Below are 17,507 nucleotides of genomic sequence, written 5' to 3' on the forward strand. Positions count from 1 at the left end.
AGCCTGCAAATGAACAGTTAATTATTACACATTTTGTCATCTTCAAATTAAAACACCACTTTCTTTTTTTTTTTTTTTATATATATTTTTAAATATCGTCACACTCATATGCTGAAAGAAACAAAGTTGCATCTTTTTGACTTATTTTTTTGTTTTTGAAATTTTTTTTTCCATTTTTTTTATAATTTTTTTTTTTTTTTTTTAAGCAGCTACTTCGTTTGCGGTCTTTCAACATAAAGAAATGGCTTAAACCATCTAGAGCTGGTAGTTCTGAGTGTCACTACAATGGGTTATACACAGATGTTTTTTTCTGGAAATAAAAAAAAATAAAATTCTAAAATGACCCTGTTGTGATTTTTTTTTATTTTTTTTATGATGCTTAAATAGGGGCTGCGGAACTATAGAAACGGGCTTTGTAATCACCTTGCAGTATCCGTGCAACTGTGACGTAAATGCCTCGTTTTTTGTTTCGACACCCTTCGAAGCGAGGTAAAACCAAAGCAGGAGTTTCAATGGGATTTCCATGGCTTATATTTAATGAAAAAGTTTTTTTTTTTCTTTAAATAGTTCTAGGCGACATCCAAAAATAACAAAGGGGCTGGAGGCGTCACCTTATTTTGGCTAGCTTGCAAGTTATTTTCCATTGGAAAGCTCGGAGCAGTCCACTTTTTTGACTGTGAGATTCCGGTATACAAGATAGGCCAATATTCTCCATTTCTTCTCCAGTCGGCATACAAATGTACATTCTCCTTTACATCATTAGCACTTTTTCACCTTTTCCTTCTAATTTTTTGTCTTCAGGATTTTTGAAATTTTTATTTTTACTCTTTAAATTTCAAAAAAAATACACCAAAAATTTTTTTATTTTTTTTTTTGCAAAATTGTTTTAATGCATAGAATTGGCTCCTAAGGTGGGAATCTGATATTTTCATGTTATACGACGGGTAAACAATTGTCATGTATATACTCTCTTAGCAGATCATTGCAAGTTACTCATGCAGAAAATTAGGACTGAGCAGCACAAGATGGGCTAGAGGTTTGTAAATGGAGGAGGGGGAAGAATATGCATTCTCAAAGCAAAGGGGCACAAGGGGAAAAATTGTCATGATTAATTTTGTTCCTAAAAAATCGAGCAGCAGAGATGTTAGAATCCATGCAGTATAACTGTACGTTATAATATAAGCCTAATACTTTCCGATATCTGCTCTGCTATTCAGTATTTCGTTTTAGCTAGTTCATGCTGTTAAAAAAAAAAAACAACAAAAAAACCGGATACACAAAAACATCCCTTTCTGCAGATCTAAATGACATTTTTTTTTTATTTATATCAATTTAATCGGATGGTAATTTTTTTGGGGGGTTTGCCATTTATATACAGTAGTGTATACAGTTAAGCTAATGCAGGATGTAACATTAGGCTATATAGATATATATATATTTTTTAATTTTTCATAAAGAGTGCTCCCCCCTATGATTGGATTTGGCAACTATAATCCGTTCTCAAAAAGGTTGTCCTCTTTTTATTTTTTTGGGGGGTTATACGGACTAGTCTGTAGGAGAACCCAGAAACCAGATGTTCTATTTTCCTGCAGTGCCCCCGCAGGATAAATTAAGTATTACATAGACCTCATTAAAATCAATAAGCTGCCCGCAGAATGGTCAAGCCAGATCCTCCTGAAAGAGACTTTTTTTGTAGCAGCTCTTCCTCCTTGGCCAGTAGATGTGGGTCCTGAATATTAAGACTCTCCTAATCCCCCTCAATTAAATCAGAATTCCATAATAGGGTACTAGTAAGTGTAATGTGCAATGTGACTATAAAATGGCCTCGTAGAATAAGAAAATAATCAATGGTTGAACGCTAGATAATGAGTTGAGCTTTTCCTGAAAGCTCTAGCTCTTTGCCACTATATTTACATATCTCTTAATGGGCCAGCATAAAGGGTTTTTTGCTTTTTTTTTAATTATTTACGGCCGTTTCTAACAGAAAGTACAAGACATGATTTCAACTTGGTGGGAAAACCAACTCAGTGATGACTTCTTCATTTTCTTTGAAGGCTTTTTTGAGATGTTGATCCTTACTGCCGATTACCATGGATTCTTCTGAATGCCCCCAATTAATTTTTTTCCTTGCATGTAAGAATATATACAAGGGCTCGTAATATATTTTTGTCTTCATTAACCTTGGCGTTGTTGTAGAATATTGTACATTTCAGCTGTTTGAGCTGTAAATGTTGACTTTGCCGACAGTTCTTGTCATTCTCCTGTTTTTTTTATGAAGACTAGTTTGGTATTCTGTTAGAGAGAAGTCTCCACACTGTGCAACGGACTTTCGGGGTTGGAAGAAGCAGCCGACTTGCTAGTGTCTGTGGTCAGGTAGATGCCACTATCAATGGCATTGTTGTTCTTGTTGGGAGATGGGGGTGGAATTGACCACAGCACCCTGCCCGGAGGTTCCTCACTATCTTCCGCATCGGTATCGTCAATAAGGGGAATGTTATGGATGTAATCATTGATAAGAAACTCGGGGGTAGTCATGAAATTGTGAATGGAGGTCTTGGATTCAGGTTTCTCTAGGCCTTCATAGAGGGAGCTACGGAATGCTTTCACCACCCGGATCTATAAGGATTGATTAGGAGGAGGCAAAGGTGGAAAAACCCAATTATAAATTGGGGGATAATGGGATGGAAGGTGGAATAAAATGAAGGGGAGAAAAAAAGAGAAAAAGAATTTAAAAAAATTACTTTTAGCACACAATATTATTCAGAATCTCAGTCCACATTAATTTTGATGATATGTTCATGGAAGTAGATAATCCTAAAATATGCTTATATAAGATTTTGGGGGGATTTCACATTGATAGTTCAATCAATATAGGCCATCAGTGTATAATCAATGGGGCCCTAACCACAAGAACTGTTAACAATCAGCAGAACACAAAGGCCATGCTTCAGTCTCTTTACTATAGTACAGGACACAGTGACGTCTAGATTAACTTTGCCCAACTTGGTCATCTAACTAGTTATTGCACTTTCAGACCATACACATTAGATGGCTGCCTGCCAAATGATGCTTCGTCCATCTTTCATTTGTCAGGCGTCTGTCGGTTCTCTCATACACTGGAGGCCTCGTTCGACCGAGTGCTCGGGTGTTCTCTATCGGAAAGACAAGTCTGGCAACGGCTTACCTCCTGGAGAACAAAGTGATCGGCGGGATAAAATCAGAAATGCCTGATCGACATTTCCTCTGATGATCAGTTGCCCACATACACATTAGACTGCGGTCTGAACACATCAATATCGGCAGGTTTAGCTGACATTAGTCTAATGTGTATGGAGATCTTCACTCATTATCCACAATCTCTTGTCAAATGTATTCCGTCTGTAGCATAGAGTCGGATTTCAGGAAATGATGACGGGTCTTTGACTCTCTTCTTCTGGTCTTCCGTCTGTCTAACTTTTTTACACGCTGTGACAAAGTCACTGGTAAAGTGCTGGAGGGGAGATACGTTTCACTACGCTTAATGGTGTCAGTGATGTAAAACCCAGATATTTTCCTCCAGCACATTAAGTGCAGTGAGGGGTTAACAGCTAATATGTATAATGGGATGGGTTTTTTATGGACAACCATAGAGTGGGTAAGTTGATGTCAACCTTATCTCCACCCCAGGGTGTGGTCTGGGGCTCAAGTAGCTGGCCTCCAGAGGCAGTGGTTCAGTGCCTGGAGAGGAACACTCCAAAAAAGTGGTTGTGCTGGAACCAACTTGAACCCTGTGTGTTCTGCTAACAGTGAGTGGGAGGAACCCCGCTATCAGAAGGACTGTGCTTTGTGCTACCAATTTGTTTTGTTCTCCTGTTTTTGCCCAGAGGGCCGTGTTTGTTTTATTTCACTTCAGTTTATCCCACATACAATTATCCAAAGGAAGTTTTTAAAGAGACAGTGTTCCCATGTCTACTTCCGTGTACAGCAGCAACAGATGGCGCAACAGGAGACAATTAAGCTGCTTATACAACATATGTGACAGCAGCACCAGCAGCAGATTGAGTTGCTCGCAGAGGTGGTTCGTAGAAGGCCAGCAGCCCCTCCCCCAAGACAAGGTGACGACACATACGTTCGGAAGGCGGTAAGACGAGCAATGCAAAAAATGACCATGGGTGATGATGTGGAAGCATTTTTGACTGTGTTTGAGCAAGTAGCAGAGCGTGAGAAGCTACCACCAGAGCAGTGGGCAGAGGTGCTAGCCCCCTATCTAACTGCCAAGTCCCAAAAGGCTTATTATGATTTGGCATTACAGAATGCACAGGAGTATGCCAAATTAAAAAGTGAAATTTTGCACGCATGGGAGTGACTGTCGGTTAGAGTATAAGGTTTCACCATTTGGTGTGTTATGGGGACAAACCGCCTCAATCACAGATGTTTGATTTACTGCATCTTGTGCAAAAATGGTTGCAGCTGGAATCCTCCACTACAGCCCAGATGATCGAGTGTGTTTTCATGGACAGATTCTTTCACTCCCTTCCTAGGCCGGTGTTGACCAGGGAGATCCCCATAATGCAGAGAACTGGTGGGCCTAGTGGAACGGTTCCAGGTGGTTGAGATGTCCCTCAGTAAGCCAGGGGGTGGTGCCTTCCCATACTAGGGTACCCAGTAGATGCCCGAAAAGAGGGATAGTAGAGCCACCACTCGGGGGAGTCCCAAATCCCAAGGGGCTGCTGAGGGACTGTCAAGGGCCATTCATAAAGATTTGCTTTGCTGGAGATCTTGCGGTCCAGGACATATAGCTGCCCATTGTCCTTTTGTCTTCTGAAGAGATGGACTGCAGCCTAGGGAGGCATTGCTTGCACTATGCCTAAACTGCCTGCAGTGCAGACTATCAGTCCGGTGAGAGGCCGCAGACATGCCCCATGACAGTAAATGGATGCTGGTGTCAGGACTCTTGGACTCAGGGAGCTTGGCGACCATGATAAGTTCCATACTCCCCCACCAGTTGATCCCTCCAGATTACCCAACTCGGGACATCTATGTACCATCCGCAGATGGATGGCCTTGTGGAAAGGTTCAACAAGACCTTGAAGTCTATGCTGAAGAAGGTAGTGGAGAAGGATGGTTGGGACTGGGATTGCCTGTTACCATACCTACTGTTCTCCATTAGAGAAGTCAAACAGACCTCTATGGGGTTCTCACCGTTCGAGCTATTAAACGAATGGCACCTTCGGGGACTTCTGGATATTTCAGAGGAGACCTGTGAAGTGGAGGTAACACCCCACTGCAGCATTATCGAACATGTGGCCCAGATGCAGGACAGGATCACGAGGGTGATTCCAATTGTGAGGGAGAGCCTCCTTCAAGCACAAGAGGCCCAGACAAAGGTCGACAAAACTGAGACAGTTTAGCCCTGGAGACCGGGGGTTGGTGTCGATCAGTTGAAAGTAAGTTCCTAGTAAGTTCCTGGCCAAGTGGCAAGGGCCATACGAGGTGGTCGAAAAGATGAGTGATGTCAACTACAAGGTCCACCAACCAGGGAGAAGTAGACCTTACCAGGTGTACCACATTAACCTGCTGAAACCGTGGCAGTACAGGGTTCTGGTAGAAACACCGTGCCTAGGGGCCCATCCTGAAGCCAGGGTCGAAGATGTCACAGTGGCAGACACTGTCGCCGGACCAGGAACAACATTGCCGTGAGCTCCTTCAGCAGAACCGGGATCTGTTTACGGAGTTACCCGGATGTACGCAGGTTGTAGAGCACGAAATCCTGACTGAACCACATGTGAGGGTGAACCAAAAGCCGTATCGGATTCCCGAAGCCGTGAGGTGATGTCCAAGGAGGTGAGGAGAATGTTAAAACTGAGCATCATCGAAGAGTCAAAGAGCAGCTGGTCCAGCCCTGTTGTCCTGGTACTGAAGCCGAATGGAGAGTGGCACTTCTGTAATGATTACAGGAATCTCAGTGAGGTATCCAAGTTCTACGCATATCCGATGCCCTGGATCAATGAGTTTATTGAGAGGCTAGGGTCAGAGAGATATATCACCACCCTGGACCTAACGAAAGGGAACTGGCAAATTCTCCTTTCTCCAAGTGCCAAGGAGAAGATGTCTTTCTCTACTCCTGACGGGTGTTTTCAGTATACCCGGATGCCGTTGGTACTCCAAGGAGCCCCAGCTACCTTCCAGAGGGCCATGGACCGCTTCCTAGCCTCTCACAAAAAGTCTGCTTATTTGGATGACATGGTGATCTCCATCCCAGATAGGGGAAGTCACCTGTAGAAGGTCTAGGTGGTACTGGATGCATTAAGGAAGGCAGGGTTTACCATAAACCCAAAAAAGTGTGCCCTGAGGAAAGAAGAGGCAAAATACTTGGGCTACATCATTGGAAGGGGTGAAATAAAGCCACAAATAGATAAGGTGGAGGCAATCCAAAAGTGCCGTAGCGCTCCCCAAAAAGATTAGGGCATTTCTAGAAATTGTGGAATGTTGTCAACGATTTATCCCAAATTTCGCCATGATAGCCGCCGCCCTGACCGATCTTCTGAAGGGCAAATAGATGTTGATGGCCAAATGGTCCTCTGAAGTGGAGATGGCATTCCAAGAGTTGAAGCTCGCCCTATGCAAATAGCTGGTCTTGGTCGCGCCTGACTTCACTAAGGAGTTTGTGCTCCAGACAGACGCTTCCGAGGTTGGTTTGGGAGCTGTATTGTCCCATCAAATAGATGGGGATGAACATCCAGTCCTATACCTGAGGAGGAAACTCTCCTCCTGTGAAAAGAACATGTGAAAGCGTGTTTGGCCAGCAAGTGGGTAATTGACCCCCTGAGATACTACCTGGTAGGCAGGAAGTTCAGGCTAATGTCAGATCATGTGCCCTTGAGATGGATGAAGGAAAAAAAAGGAAAGAATGCCCGGGTGACTAAGTGGTTTTTAGCTCTCCAGTATTTCAATTTTGATGTCGAGGACAGGCCAGAGAAGTTGCATGGGAATGCAGATGCTCTGTTCAGACTCCCCTACTTAGCGAGTGAAGGTAACAAAGCCATTGACTTTGGGCAGAGGAGGTGGTGGTGGGGGGGGGGGGGGGTTAGTGAAAAAATAACTGGTAAAGTGCTGGAGGGAAGGTATGTTTCACTGCTTAATGGCGTCAGTGATGTATAACCCAGAGATTTTCCTCCAGCACATTAAGTGCAGTGAGGGGTTAACAGCTAATATGTATAATGGGATGGGTTTTTTATGGACAACCATAGAGTGAGTAAGTTGATGTCAACCTTATCTCCACCCCAGGGTGTGGTCTGGGGCTTAAGTAGCTGGCCTACAGAGGCAGTAGGAGTTCAGTGTCTGGAGATGAACACTCCAGAGAACTGGTTGTGCTGGAACCAACATGAACCGTTGTGTGTTCTGCTAACGGTGAGCGGGAGGAACCTCACTCTCAGAAGGACTGTGCTTTGTGCTACCATTTTGTTTTGTTTTCCGATTTTACCCAGAGGACTGTGTTTTACCTCACCTTGGTTTATGCCACATATAATAAACCAAAGGAAGTTCTTAAAGAGACAGCGTTAAGGTGTTTACCTCTGTGTACAACTGAGTGAGCCAATCTACCACAACGCATAATGGAGAGGTGGGCTTTCCGGTTGTGGAAGGTAAGCCACTGGACAATGTCAGAAGCAATGCATTGTTGAGTGAGGGGAAAGGAAGTTCCAGCTCCTATAGTGCTGCCAGAATGTCGTTTAAGATGTAGAACCTACTCAAAGAGCGTGAATGACAAGATATAGAGCATGAGAATCTGGGCATTTCCAGGACGTATTGGACTGGGCTGTGCATCAAAAGTAGATTTTAACTGGTTGTAGGAGACGAGGGAAGAAAGGCCATGCTATTCTACAGGGTTAGTGTGGACAGGTATGGTTTAATGTGAACGGTCTGAGTTGCACTACCACAACCACACATGTATAGTTTCATAGTGTTAACGAAAGAAGACACAAGTACATTGAGTTCAACCTATAACTTGATATTTGGATCCAGAAGAAGTCAAAAACCCAATGAGGCAGATTCTAATTGCCCTATATTAGGGGAAAAATTCCTTTCCAACTCCACAAGTGGCAATCGGACTAGTTTCCTGGATGAATATCCTGTCTCCAGAATTGAATATTCAAACCCTGAAATATTATTCATCAGTGACTTTGCTGAATTTATTATTCCAACATATTTTGGCAGAAAGTTCCTTTCATAGTCTCACTCCTCATACAGGAAAGAATCCGTAGTCTCACTGCTCGTACAGTAAAGAATCCATTGTTTCACTGCTCGTACAGTAAAGAATCCATAGTCTCACTGTTCGCACAGGAAAGAATCCCTAGTCTCACTGCTCGTACAGTAAAGAATCCCTAGTCTCGCTGCTCGTACAGTAAAGAATCCATAGTCTTGCTGCTTGTACAGGAAAGAATCGGTAGTCTCACTGCTCATACAGTAAAGAATCCATATTCTCACTGCTTGTACAGTAAAGAATCCCTAGTCTCAATGATCATACAGTAAAGAATCCATAGTCTCGCTGCTCATACAGTAAAGAATCCTGAGTCTCACTGCTTGTACAGTAAAGAATCCATAGTCTCGCTGCTCGTACAGTACAGAATCCCTAGTCTCACTGCTTGTACAGTAAAGAATCCATAGTCTCTCGATGTTACTGTGTCAGATACAGGGAAGGTGCTGTTTTTTCTGCTAACTGGTAGGAGTCTCAGGGTGGCACCCATTCTGAAAACACATTGATGGTATAAGGATAGACTGTCAATATAAAATCACAGAAAACCTCTCTTTCTTTATAATTCTAACATATTCTTATATATTCTATAATAGAATTTCTTTTTTTATACTTTTGCTATGTTAAATGATCAAATAAAGCAACCCAGCACATTACTGTGGAATGACATTCTATAGAAAATCACATTTGGATTAAATATTTGTAATAAAGATGTCCATGACAAGTATATATGGAAACTAGAACATACAGATACTAACATGTAATAAAATAAATAAATAAAATGGAAAAGGCGATTCATGTCAGACAGGACAAACAGACCATGGCCCGTACAGCAACGCTCTACTACTAGGCTACTGGTTAGAACATACATTCACTATGTGACACCTGACAGATGCAAATGCATTGAATATGTGACGTGATCCTTAAAAAGCAAACTTAAAGCGCAGAAAAAAAAAGCGTAATATACGTCGTACAAAGAATTGCAAGTGGTATCCATTGCTTTATTTTTGATTGTTAGAAATTGTTAATTTTTTTTAGAGTAAATAATGGCTTTCTGTAATTCATTAATCGAATAATATGAATTTACAACATTTTGTATTAATTAAATTATTAACATTTTTAGCAGTTTTGAACATTTGATACCGTTAATCTGTTTAGTTTAATTGGCATAATTAAAGAAGACCTGTTGTCTACCTAAAATATGTCTTTTTTTTTTTACCTGGTGTGCATGTTGCTGTTCTCCTGAATCCGGTGCTGTTTTTCTTTTGTTCCTGCGCTTTTCTGTTCCTGAGATATGTCCTTCTCTTCCCTATAGATAAATCTAGTCTTGTTAGCCAAGTGGGTGTACTCCACCAACTCTTCTCTGTGGGCGTTTTTTGGGGACCACACCTACTTGTGTCCTACAAGGAAGAGGAGGCCATATCTAAGGAACGGAGAGGAGCAGGAAAAAAAGAAAAATATCGCCGGATTCAGGAGAACAGGGGCGTTTCCACCAGGTAAATACTATTACATAAAGGCGAGTTACAAATCCTCTCTAAAAAGGTTTCTGGGACTTTGATATTGATTGACGTTTCTTTGGATAGGCAATCGATGACATTTTGCTGGAGGTCTACCTCTGGGCACACTCACTGTTCTGATGCCCTGTCCACTGTTTCTCAGGCAGAGCGCTGCACATCTGTTAGTGGCTGTGTCTGGTACTGCACCTTTCTAAAGTACCAGTATACGGGACCGAGCTGTAATACAGTGAAGGCCCCTCCTTCAGGCAGCTGATCCGTGGGTCATGCGAGTCAGATCACCAGCAATGTTATATTGATGGTCTAGGTTAAAGCCTTCCACTGTGCCCGGAATTGGCAAAGAGGAACTCTGCCGTATGGGGATCTAATGTGATCAAATCGATAAAACTTGCAGGGGAAATTCTAATACCAAGGGGCCATATTGATCATTAGTATGTAGCTGTGGGTATGTCTGGTATAGGTATTGGTTATTTTTGGAATTCTAGAATTTTTTTTTTTAAAGGAACTTATCAGTATGTTTTTTCCTATAAAAACTAATAGTACGGTTGTAAAAGTCCTAGAACAACAAGAAAACTGACACCTGTCTTGTGGTAATCGGATTTGTCAGCTCTGAGAAATGAACACTTTAAAGGCACATGCAAATTAGCCTTCAAGTGCTTTGGGGGTGTGTCAGTGCATTCCAAACCCATCAACACGCCCCCACTGCACAGGCCAACTTGTCTGTAGCTTCAAAACTTCATTTCTCAGCACTGGCACCTCGGATTTCTACAAAAGAGGTGTCATTTTCATTGTTTCTCTTTAACCTATACAACTAGTTTGATTAATAAAATGTTCCCTTTAACATGAATTTAGGATAGTAGTAGTATCTCATATCCACCCCCCCCCTGGCTAACCATAGACTCTCATATCTAACAAGTAGCGAAATATCTCCTCATACGCAAGACAAAATTGACAGATCTGGTGTAGACAACTTAAAGCGCTACATCTGCTTCTCAGAGGGCAGGACGGATAGATCTGAAGAACAGGTGGAGCCTAAAAAGTTGACTTTTTATATATAAATCTCAGCAATGGATAAAACTTTTATCTTTTTTTATTTTAGTCAGCAGTGACTATAGAAAAAAAAAAAGCACAATAAACGACAAAAACATGCTATAAAAAAATAAATATATGTGAAATAAGAGTAGCTTTGCACAGCATGAAGAGCCAATGGATGCTTTACAAAAAAATAGGATGAGTAATAAAACAAATAAAAAAAAAAAATAATAAAAAAAAAAATGTTCAAGCTTTTTTTTTTTTTTTAATGATGGAAATGCATTCATGCTGCACTTAAGACCCATAGGAAAGGGAGCCAAAAAAAAAAGAGGGAAAAAGATCAAAATATTTATCATGACTGTGTTCGGCGTGACTTGTAAAATGAGACAACGAAAAAAAGGAGATTCAGCCCACACAGTGACACAGCCTTGACTGCCTGGAGACGGAGCTCCAATCCAATCATGCATTTTAGGCACAGTAAACATTCGAGTATTAAAGCCCATCATTGCTGTATAAAGGGACTAGCTTTGATTGACCAGCCTTTTGTGGAGCAAGGATTTGTAAGCATGCAAGGATATTTTTGTGTTCTTCCATGCCCAGGGTGGGAAGAAATGGAGGAGATGAGGTCAATGGGTTAAGGGAGAAAAGCTGATGAAACACGAAGTGTAACACCTAGATTTGGCAGATAAGTGACTATGAGAAAAATGTGAGACTACAAGCATGATCATTATGTTTTGTGAATGTATGTTTTTTGTTTTTTTACATATTTTTTATTTTTATTTTACTTTTTTTTTTTTTTTTATTATTATTTTGTTACTGGGACTTCTTATTTAGATAGGACCCCAGTTCCAAAAAAAACTTTAGATATGGTGTTTTGTTTTGTTTTTAACACCAAATTCTAAATTTTAAATTCAAATTTGAGTGAATGGGATTAGAATTTGCCAGGGGAATAACGGCAAAAGTAAAAAAATAAAAATAAGAGAGAAAATTCTGGGAATAATACCAATTTTAGAAAAAAAAAAAAAAAAAAAAATATATATATATATATATATATGTATATATATATATATAGAGAGAGAGAGAGAGCTCGTGGTGACAAAACAATACACACCTTAAAGGGTTAAACTTCGTTTCGATTTTTATTTTTATAAATGAATAGTACGTGTGAAAATAAGAAACTTTGTAATATATCTCATCAGAGAAATCTGCTTCTTTCTCCTCTGTTGGTGCTCATAAAGTTCTATGGAAAACTATCGTTTCAGGAGAACTTGCAGCAGAATGTTTGTGTCGGCCTCTAGCTCCTCCCCCTTGTCCATAGAATTTTAAAAGCACCAACTGTCATTTTTTTTTTTATCTCCGTATTGGGGAAAGTCTGTCTTCACTGAATTCAGATTTTTTTTTTCCCCCATAAATTGAGAGTGAATGATGAAATCCAGGAAAAGAAAGAAGCAGATCTCTCAGATAAGCTATATTACAAAATTGCTTATTTTCATGCATGTTATTGATTTATGAAATAAAAATTTAAACAAAGCTTACCCTTTAAAAAATGCTGAAAAAAGTGTGTAAAAAAAAAAAAAAAGGATTTTTTTTTTTAAACTTACAAAGAAAAAGTATTCTTTATTAACAATAATCACACATTAAAATTGTTTTTGAATATGTGGCTAATAAAGATTATTTTTTTTGTAAATATGGAAATATATTTTTTATAACACTTTTTTAGCATTAAGTAATCTCTGAAATGTATCCTATACTAAATATAAAAGAATATGCTGTTAATGGTGTGTGTGTATATATATATATATATATATATATATATATATATTTTAGAACCTTCTCTAAAATTGTGTTAGGTTTTAGAATTTTAAGCTTTGGAGGTCTTAAATATATGATGACAAAAATAGGCAAATAAGCTGAAAGAAGAATGTGCTTAATGGTGAATACAGTATGGCATAAAATAAAAAATAAAATAAAAGATAATAATAAAAAAAAAAAACATAAGAGGGAAAGCATTTCTTGAAGAGTAAGCTCCAGCAAAGGAAGAGCTGAGTCCACCAATCCATTTGGTAACTGAAATTCTGAGGGAGGAAAAGCTTGCAATTGTGCGGTAAAAATTTGATAATGAAATGCATAAAATTCCCAGAGCCCTTGGTCAAGATTTCATTTCAGGTTCAAATAGCTTAGAAATTTTTTTTTTTAAAAAATCAGAATTTTTTTTGCAATGTAGTTCTATCCCACTGTTATCATAAGGTTATAATCTGAATTAACCTTTTCTAAATTGGTCAATTATTAATCTTAATACAAATTTCAAGTCTAAAAAATATACAAAAAAAAAGAAGAAGAAATTGTCCATTAGATGGTCTCCCACCAAAATTATAATTTTAAAAGTTATGTGAATATTTTAGAAAGTGGTAATGGACACGTGGTGGTGAACTTTACCTTTAAATAGAGTCTGAAAGCGGCATGATGTAGGGGGGCTGAGACCCTGACTTCAGGGCTATGTCAGTTATTAGACTGTTTCAATAAAATCAGTGTTTTATCAGCAGGAGATTATCAGAACGGGACTAGGTGTCTCGTGCCTCCTTGTCCAACCACGCCCCCAACACTGATTGGCAGCATTCTGCCTATGCACTGTTACACTGGAAACAGCCAATCAGGGGTGTGGGCGGGGTTATACAGGGCTCAGCATTCTGAGCTCTTCTAGATCTGCAGCAGAGAAAAATGTGATCCTATCACAACAGTTGCACCCAGTAAACTAAGTGACACATCGCTGGCATCAGGGTCTCATTCCCTGCCTCAGGCTACTGTCAAATGACATGCTGAGAGATTCCCTTTAATTAACATTTTAAAATGTTAATTGACAAGAAATATAAAATCAACCATTTTTTTAAAAATAGATATTTTATACTTAATTTTTTTTTTTTTCTTTTTGCAACACCACGTGACCCCAACACCATAAGTAACCGAAGTGACCCAACGACTAAAAACGAGCAACATCTGTTGTAGATTTTATATTATACCGGTCATTCATTCCTATTGTTTTCATTAAAACAATAGTATTTTTTATAATATTTTATGATAATATTTATATTTTAAAAATACAAAAAAAGTAGCAAATATGTAGTTTTATAAAAAAAAATACATGAAAAAAATAATCAAGCACGTAAATGAATTTGTTGCTTGACGCAAATGAATACAATAAAATGAGATAGTTGTTAAAAATAATAAAAATTATTTTTTGAAAAAAAAAATTTTTTTTTCCCCTTTTAGTTTTTATTTTTTGTAAATGGCATATGCCTGAAATGAAAAGTCAATTACAAGGGCTCCTTTTATTTTGCACATGATGGCTTTCCAAGGAATCCTGATGGGAAAGAAAAGGTTGTTAATGGCTTTTGACAATGTGAACTTTCAGAGCTGTTAACGGCAAGTAAGAGATATAGAATGCATCCCAAGCTGCAAAAGCAAGAAAAAAAATGAAGTAATGTTTATATATCAGCTGTCACTTTGGGCCCATACTCGAAGGTTTACTATATCAGGAGGTTGCAGGAATTGTCACCCTTTTTTTTTTTTTTTTTTGCCATATTCTCTTTTTTTATATATATATAATTTATATTTATTGAATCTCTTACAAAGTCATGACAGAATCACAATATATTAGTCTTACCATTTTATTAGTTGATTTTTTTTTTGTGTATAAAAATGAGACATTTCAAGAGAAAAAAAAACTTGAGTTTTCATGTTCTGGAAGCGCGTAGTGTCATGCAGAACAGACAATCTGTTTCAGGTGTTTCAAATATTTGACTTTTTTTTTAGCTTGTTTTTTTACCAATTTTTTTTTTTTCAATTTTGTCATTTTTTTTTTTCTCGATTTCTAGTTATCAAAGAATGTTTTTCATAAGTTTTAATGGAACTTTATTATTATTTTTTTTAATAAATAAAAAATAGGCTATTAAAACTGCAGTACAAGATGAAAACTTAGGGAACAAATAGATAAATTCATCCCTCATATGCCTGGGAAATATCTGTGGCTAATCTGTGATGTATGTAATTCATACATATATCTGTGTGAGAGTCACTTGTGCCAGTAGTGATGATACACTGTACACACCTTTATACTGATGCCCCAAACTATGGTTAAACATAATTGACTCTTTTTGCACATATTTAAAGGGAATCCGTCAGCAGATTTTTTCTATATAATCTGAGAGTAGTATAATATAGGGCCAGAAAGCCTGATTCTAACAATGTATCACTTATTGGACTACTTCTTTTTAGTTTTGATAGAATCGTTGTTTCTCTGATGTACATGTAGCAGAGCTAAGCCTTCTGGGCTGTGTATAACCCTGCCCACACCACTGATTGGCTGCTTCCTGTGTACACTGTCAGCAAGCAGCCAATCAGTGTTGGGGGCGGGGTGAGCCTGACTGCTGTGCACGTGAGATGTAGATCTCCAGTGATAATCTCCTTTTGCTAAAACAATGATTGTACTGAAACTACAACACACAGCCTAATAAGTGACACATCGCTGGCATCAGGCTCTTGTATCCTATATTATGCAGTTCTCAGATTAAATGGCAAAAACCTGCTGACAGTGTCTCTTTAAATGTTCTACGTAGTTCAATGATTTTTTTTTTATATGTTCTAGAAGTGCGTTTTCGACATGACATTACCGCTGCAACCAAACCACAGAGACAGGAGTGGCATTGGACCCGGCAAGGGTAAGTATAATCAGATTTTGTTATTTTTACATGACTGCAATCCTTTGGGGACCAAAGTGGAAAATTAATTTAAGGGCCAAGTAGGAAAAGACAGAGAAGCATTGTTCCCCCTCTAGAAGACCCAACCATGTTACATGTAGATTAAACATTTGAATGGACGACATGCAATACTACTTTTCCCCTGCAGTGGCCGCTGTGGGGAAAATGCATCACTGCTTTTTTTCCCCACCAGATCCACATCGATCAGTTGATTAATAGAAAGAAATTAAGTTTAGACAATCAAATGGACAGAAACTTGCACAATATTACATTATAAGTGCTTAGAATTTGTACACTTGCTAATGACCAAGTACAAAAAGAATAATTTTCCCCTAGACAAGAAGCAAAGCAATTTACGGCGTCCGGTGTTTTTTTTTTTTTTTTTTAATCTGGTACTACAGTTTTAACATGCAAAAAAAAAAAAGTAGAGATGGAAAGGAATTACAGAAGCGACAGCAGCAGCTATTTTGCAAATAGCACATTCGGACAAAAAAAAAAAAAGAAAAAAGGGGAAATGAAATCTGTTGCAAATAAACAAAGCTGAACTCAGTATCAAGTATAAGCACACCGAGTATGTATGGGGGCTCGTCCGGGATTAGGAAAAAAAATCTGCTTCGATTTCTAGGAAAAAAAAAAAAGAAAAGCACGCTCACTTTTTTTTTCTAATCCCGGACAACCCCTTTAAGATTAAAGGAGAATATGGCTTTGTAAACTATACACCATCTTGACTGAAAAAGACCGAAATCAAAGCAATAATAAATAAAGGAAAATCACGGTGAGCAGAAAATGAAAGACTGCAAAAAAGAAGATAAAATAAAGGTTTGTATAAGGGTGGGTGTAATAAAAGTTACTGACGAGCAGTAAGGAAATCGCACTCACTCCCAGCAGTGCTTGTGGTATTGGCAGCAGAGAGAATTACGTGAGTGGGAGTAGAAATGTTTGTTACATCATGGAGCTGGCTGAGGACCGAGGAACGCCGACGCACAGCACCCTGAAATGAACCGCTTCTCTTGAAGGTACTCACTACCTCCATCTGTGGGAGAGAAAATGAGATAGTGTTTTCTTTTTTTTTTTTCATTTGAAATTTAGCTTTTTTTGGGGGGGTGCAGGTGAGAGAAGAGAGAAGACTATTAACAATGGATGCCATGTAGAACGTGATCTGAGCTTGTTATGGCTCACTGGTTGACGGCGGCGTTACCCAATTTCATTTCCATATGTTCACAATGTAAGTTGGAAGCTCAATGGTTGATAGACGTAACAGTACGTTTTCTTTGGTTGCACTAGTTTTTTGTCATCACCCCAATTCTTCACATGACATTATATAAATAATTATCTGACATTTGAGACCTTTCGGTAAAAAAAAAAAAAGTTAGTTTGACACAGTTACGTAAATAGAGGACCTCTCACTTGCCATATACAGTGGGTGCGGAACGTACTCGGACCCCTTTACATTTTTCACTCTTTGTTTCATTGCAGCCATTTGGTAAATTCAAAAAAGGTTAATTTTTTTCTCATTAATGTACACTCTGCACCCCATCTTGACTGAAAAAAACAAATGTAGAAATGTTTGCAAATTTAATAAAATAGAAAAACTGAAATATCACATGGTCATAAGTATTCAGCCACTCATATTTAAGACATACCGTCCATTTCCTTGTGATCCTCCTTGAGATGGTTCTACTCCTTCATTGGAGTCCAGCTGTGTGTAATTAAACTGATAGGACTTGAGTTGGAAAGGCGCACGCCTGTCTATATAAGACCTCACAGGTCACAGTGCATGTCAGACCACATGAGGATCATGAGGTCAAAGGAACTGGCCAAGGAGCTCAGAGACAGAATTGTGGCAAGGCACAGATCTGGCCAAGGTTACAACAGAATTTCTGCAGTACTCAAGGTCCTAAGAGCACAGTGGCCTCCATAATCCTTAAATGGAAGAAGTTTGGTGCCACCAGAAGTCTTCCTAGATCTGGCCGTCCA

General features: G+C 39.0%; 1 protein-coding gene across 7 annotated transcripts in view; it reads right to left on the reverse strand.

Moving 5' to 3' along the window:
* Window positions 1-203: 203 nt before the first annotated feature.
* The window catches only part of ATP2B3 (ATPase plasma membrane Ca2+ transporting 3), a 315,248-nt gene continuing 297,944 nt past the window's right edge, over window positions 204-17,507 (reverse strand). For 2 of the 7 annotated variants that reach the window (XM_069748303.1, XM_069748306.1), the window contains 2 exons: window positions 16,410-16,563; window positions 794-2,616 (listed from right to left, as the gene is read on the reverse strand). In XM_069748303.1, coding sequence (XP_069604404.1) covers window positions 2,591-2,616; window positions 16,410-16,563 — 180 coding nt within the window. In that variant the 3' untranslated portion in view covers window positions 794-2,590. Of the gene's footprint in view, window positions 2,617-16,409; window positions 16,564-17,507 lie in introns of all 7 variants that reach the window. The other 5 variants (XM_069748300.1, XM_069748302.1, XM_069748304.1 and 2 more) reach the window with 4 other exon arrangements.

This window comes from Ranitomeya imitator, chromosome 2 (genome assembly GCF_032444005.1).
Source record: "Ranitomeya imitator isolate aRanImi1 chromosome 2, aRanImi1.pri, whole genome shotgun sequence".
Lineage (NCBI taxonomy): Eukaryota > Metazoa > Chordata > Amphibia > Anura > Dendrobatidae > Ranitomeya > Ranitomeya imitator.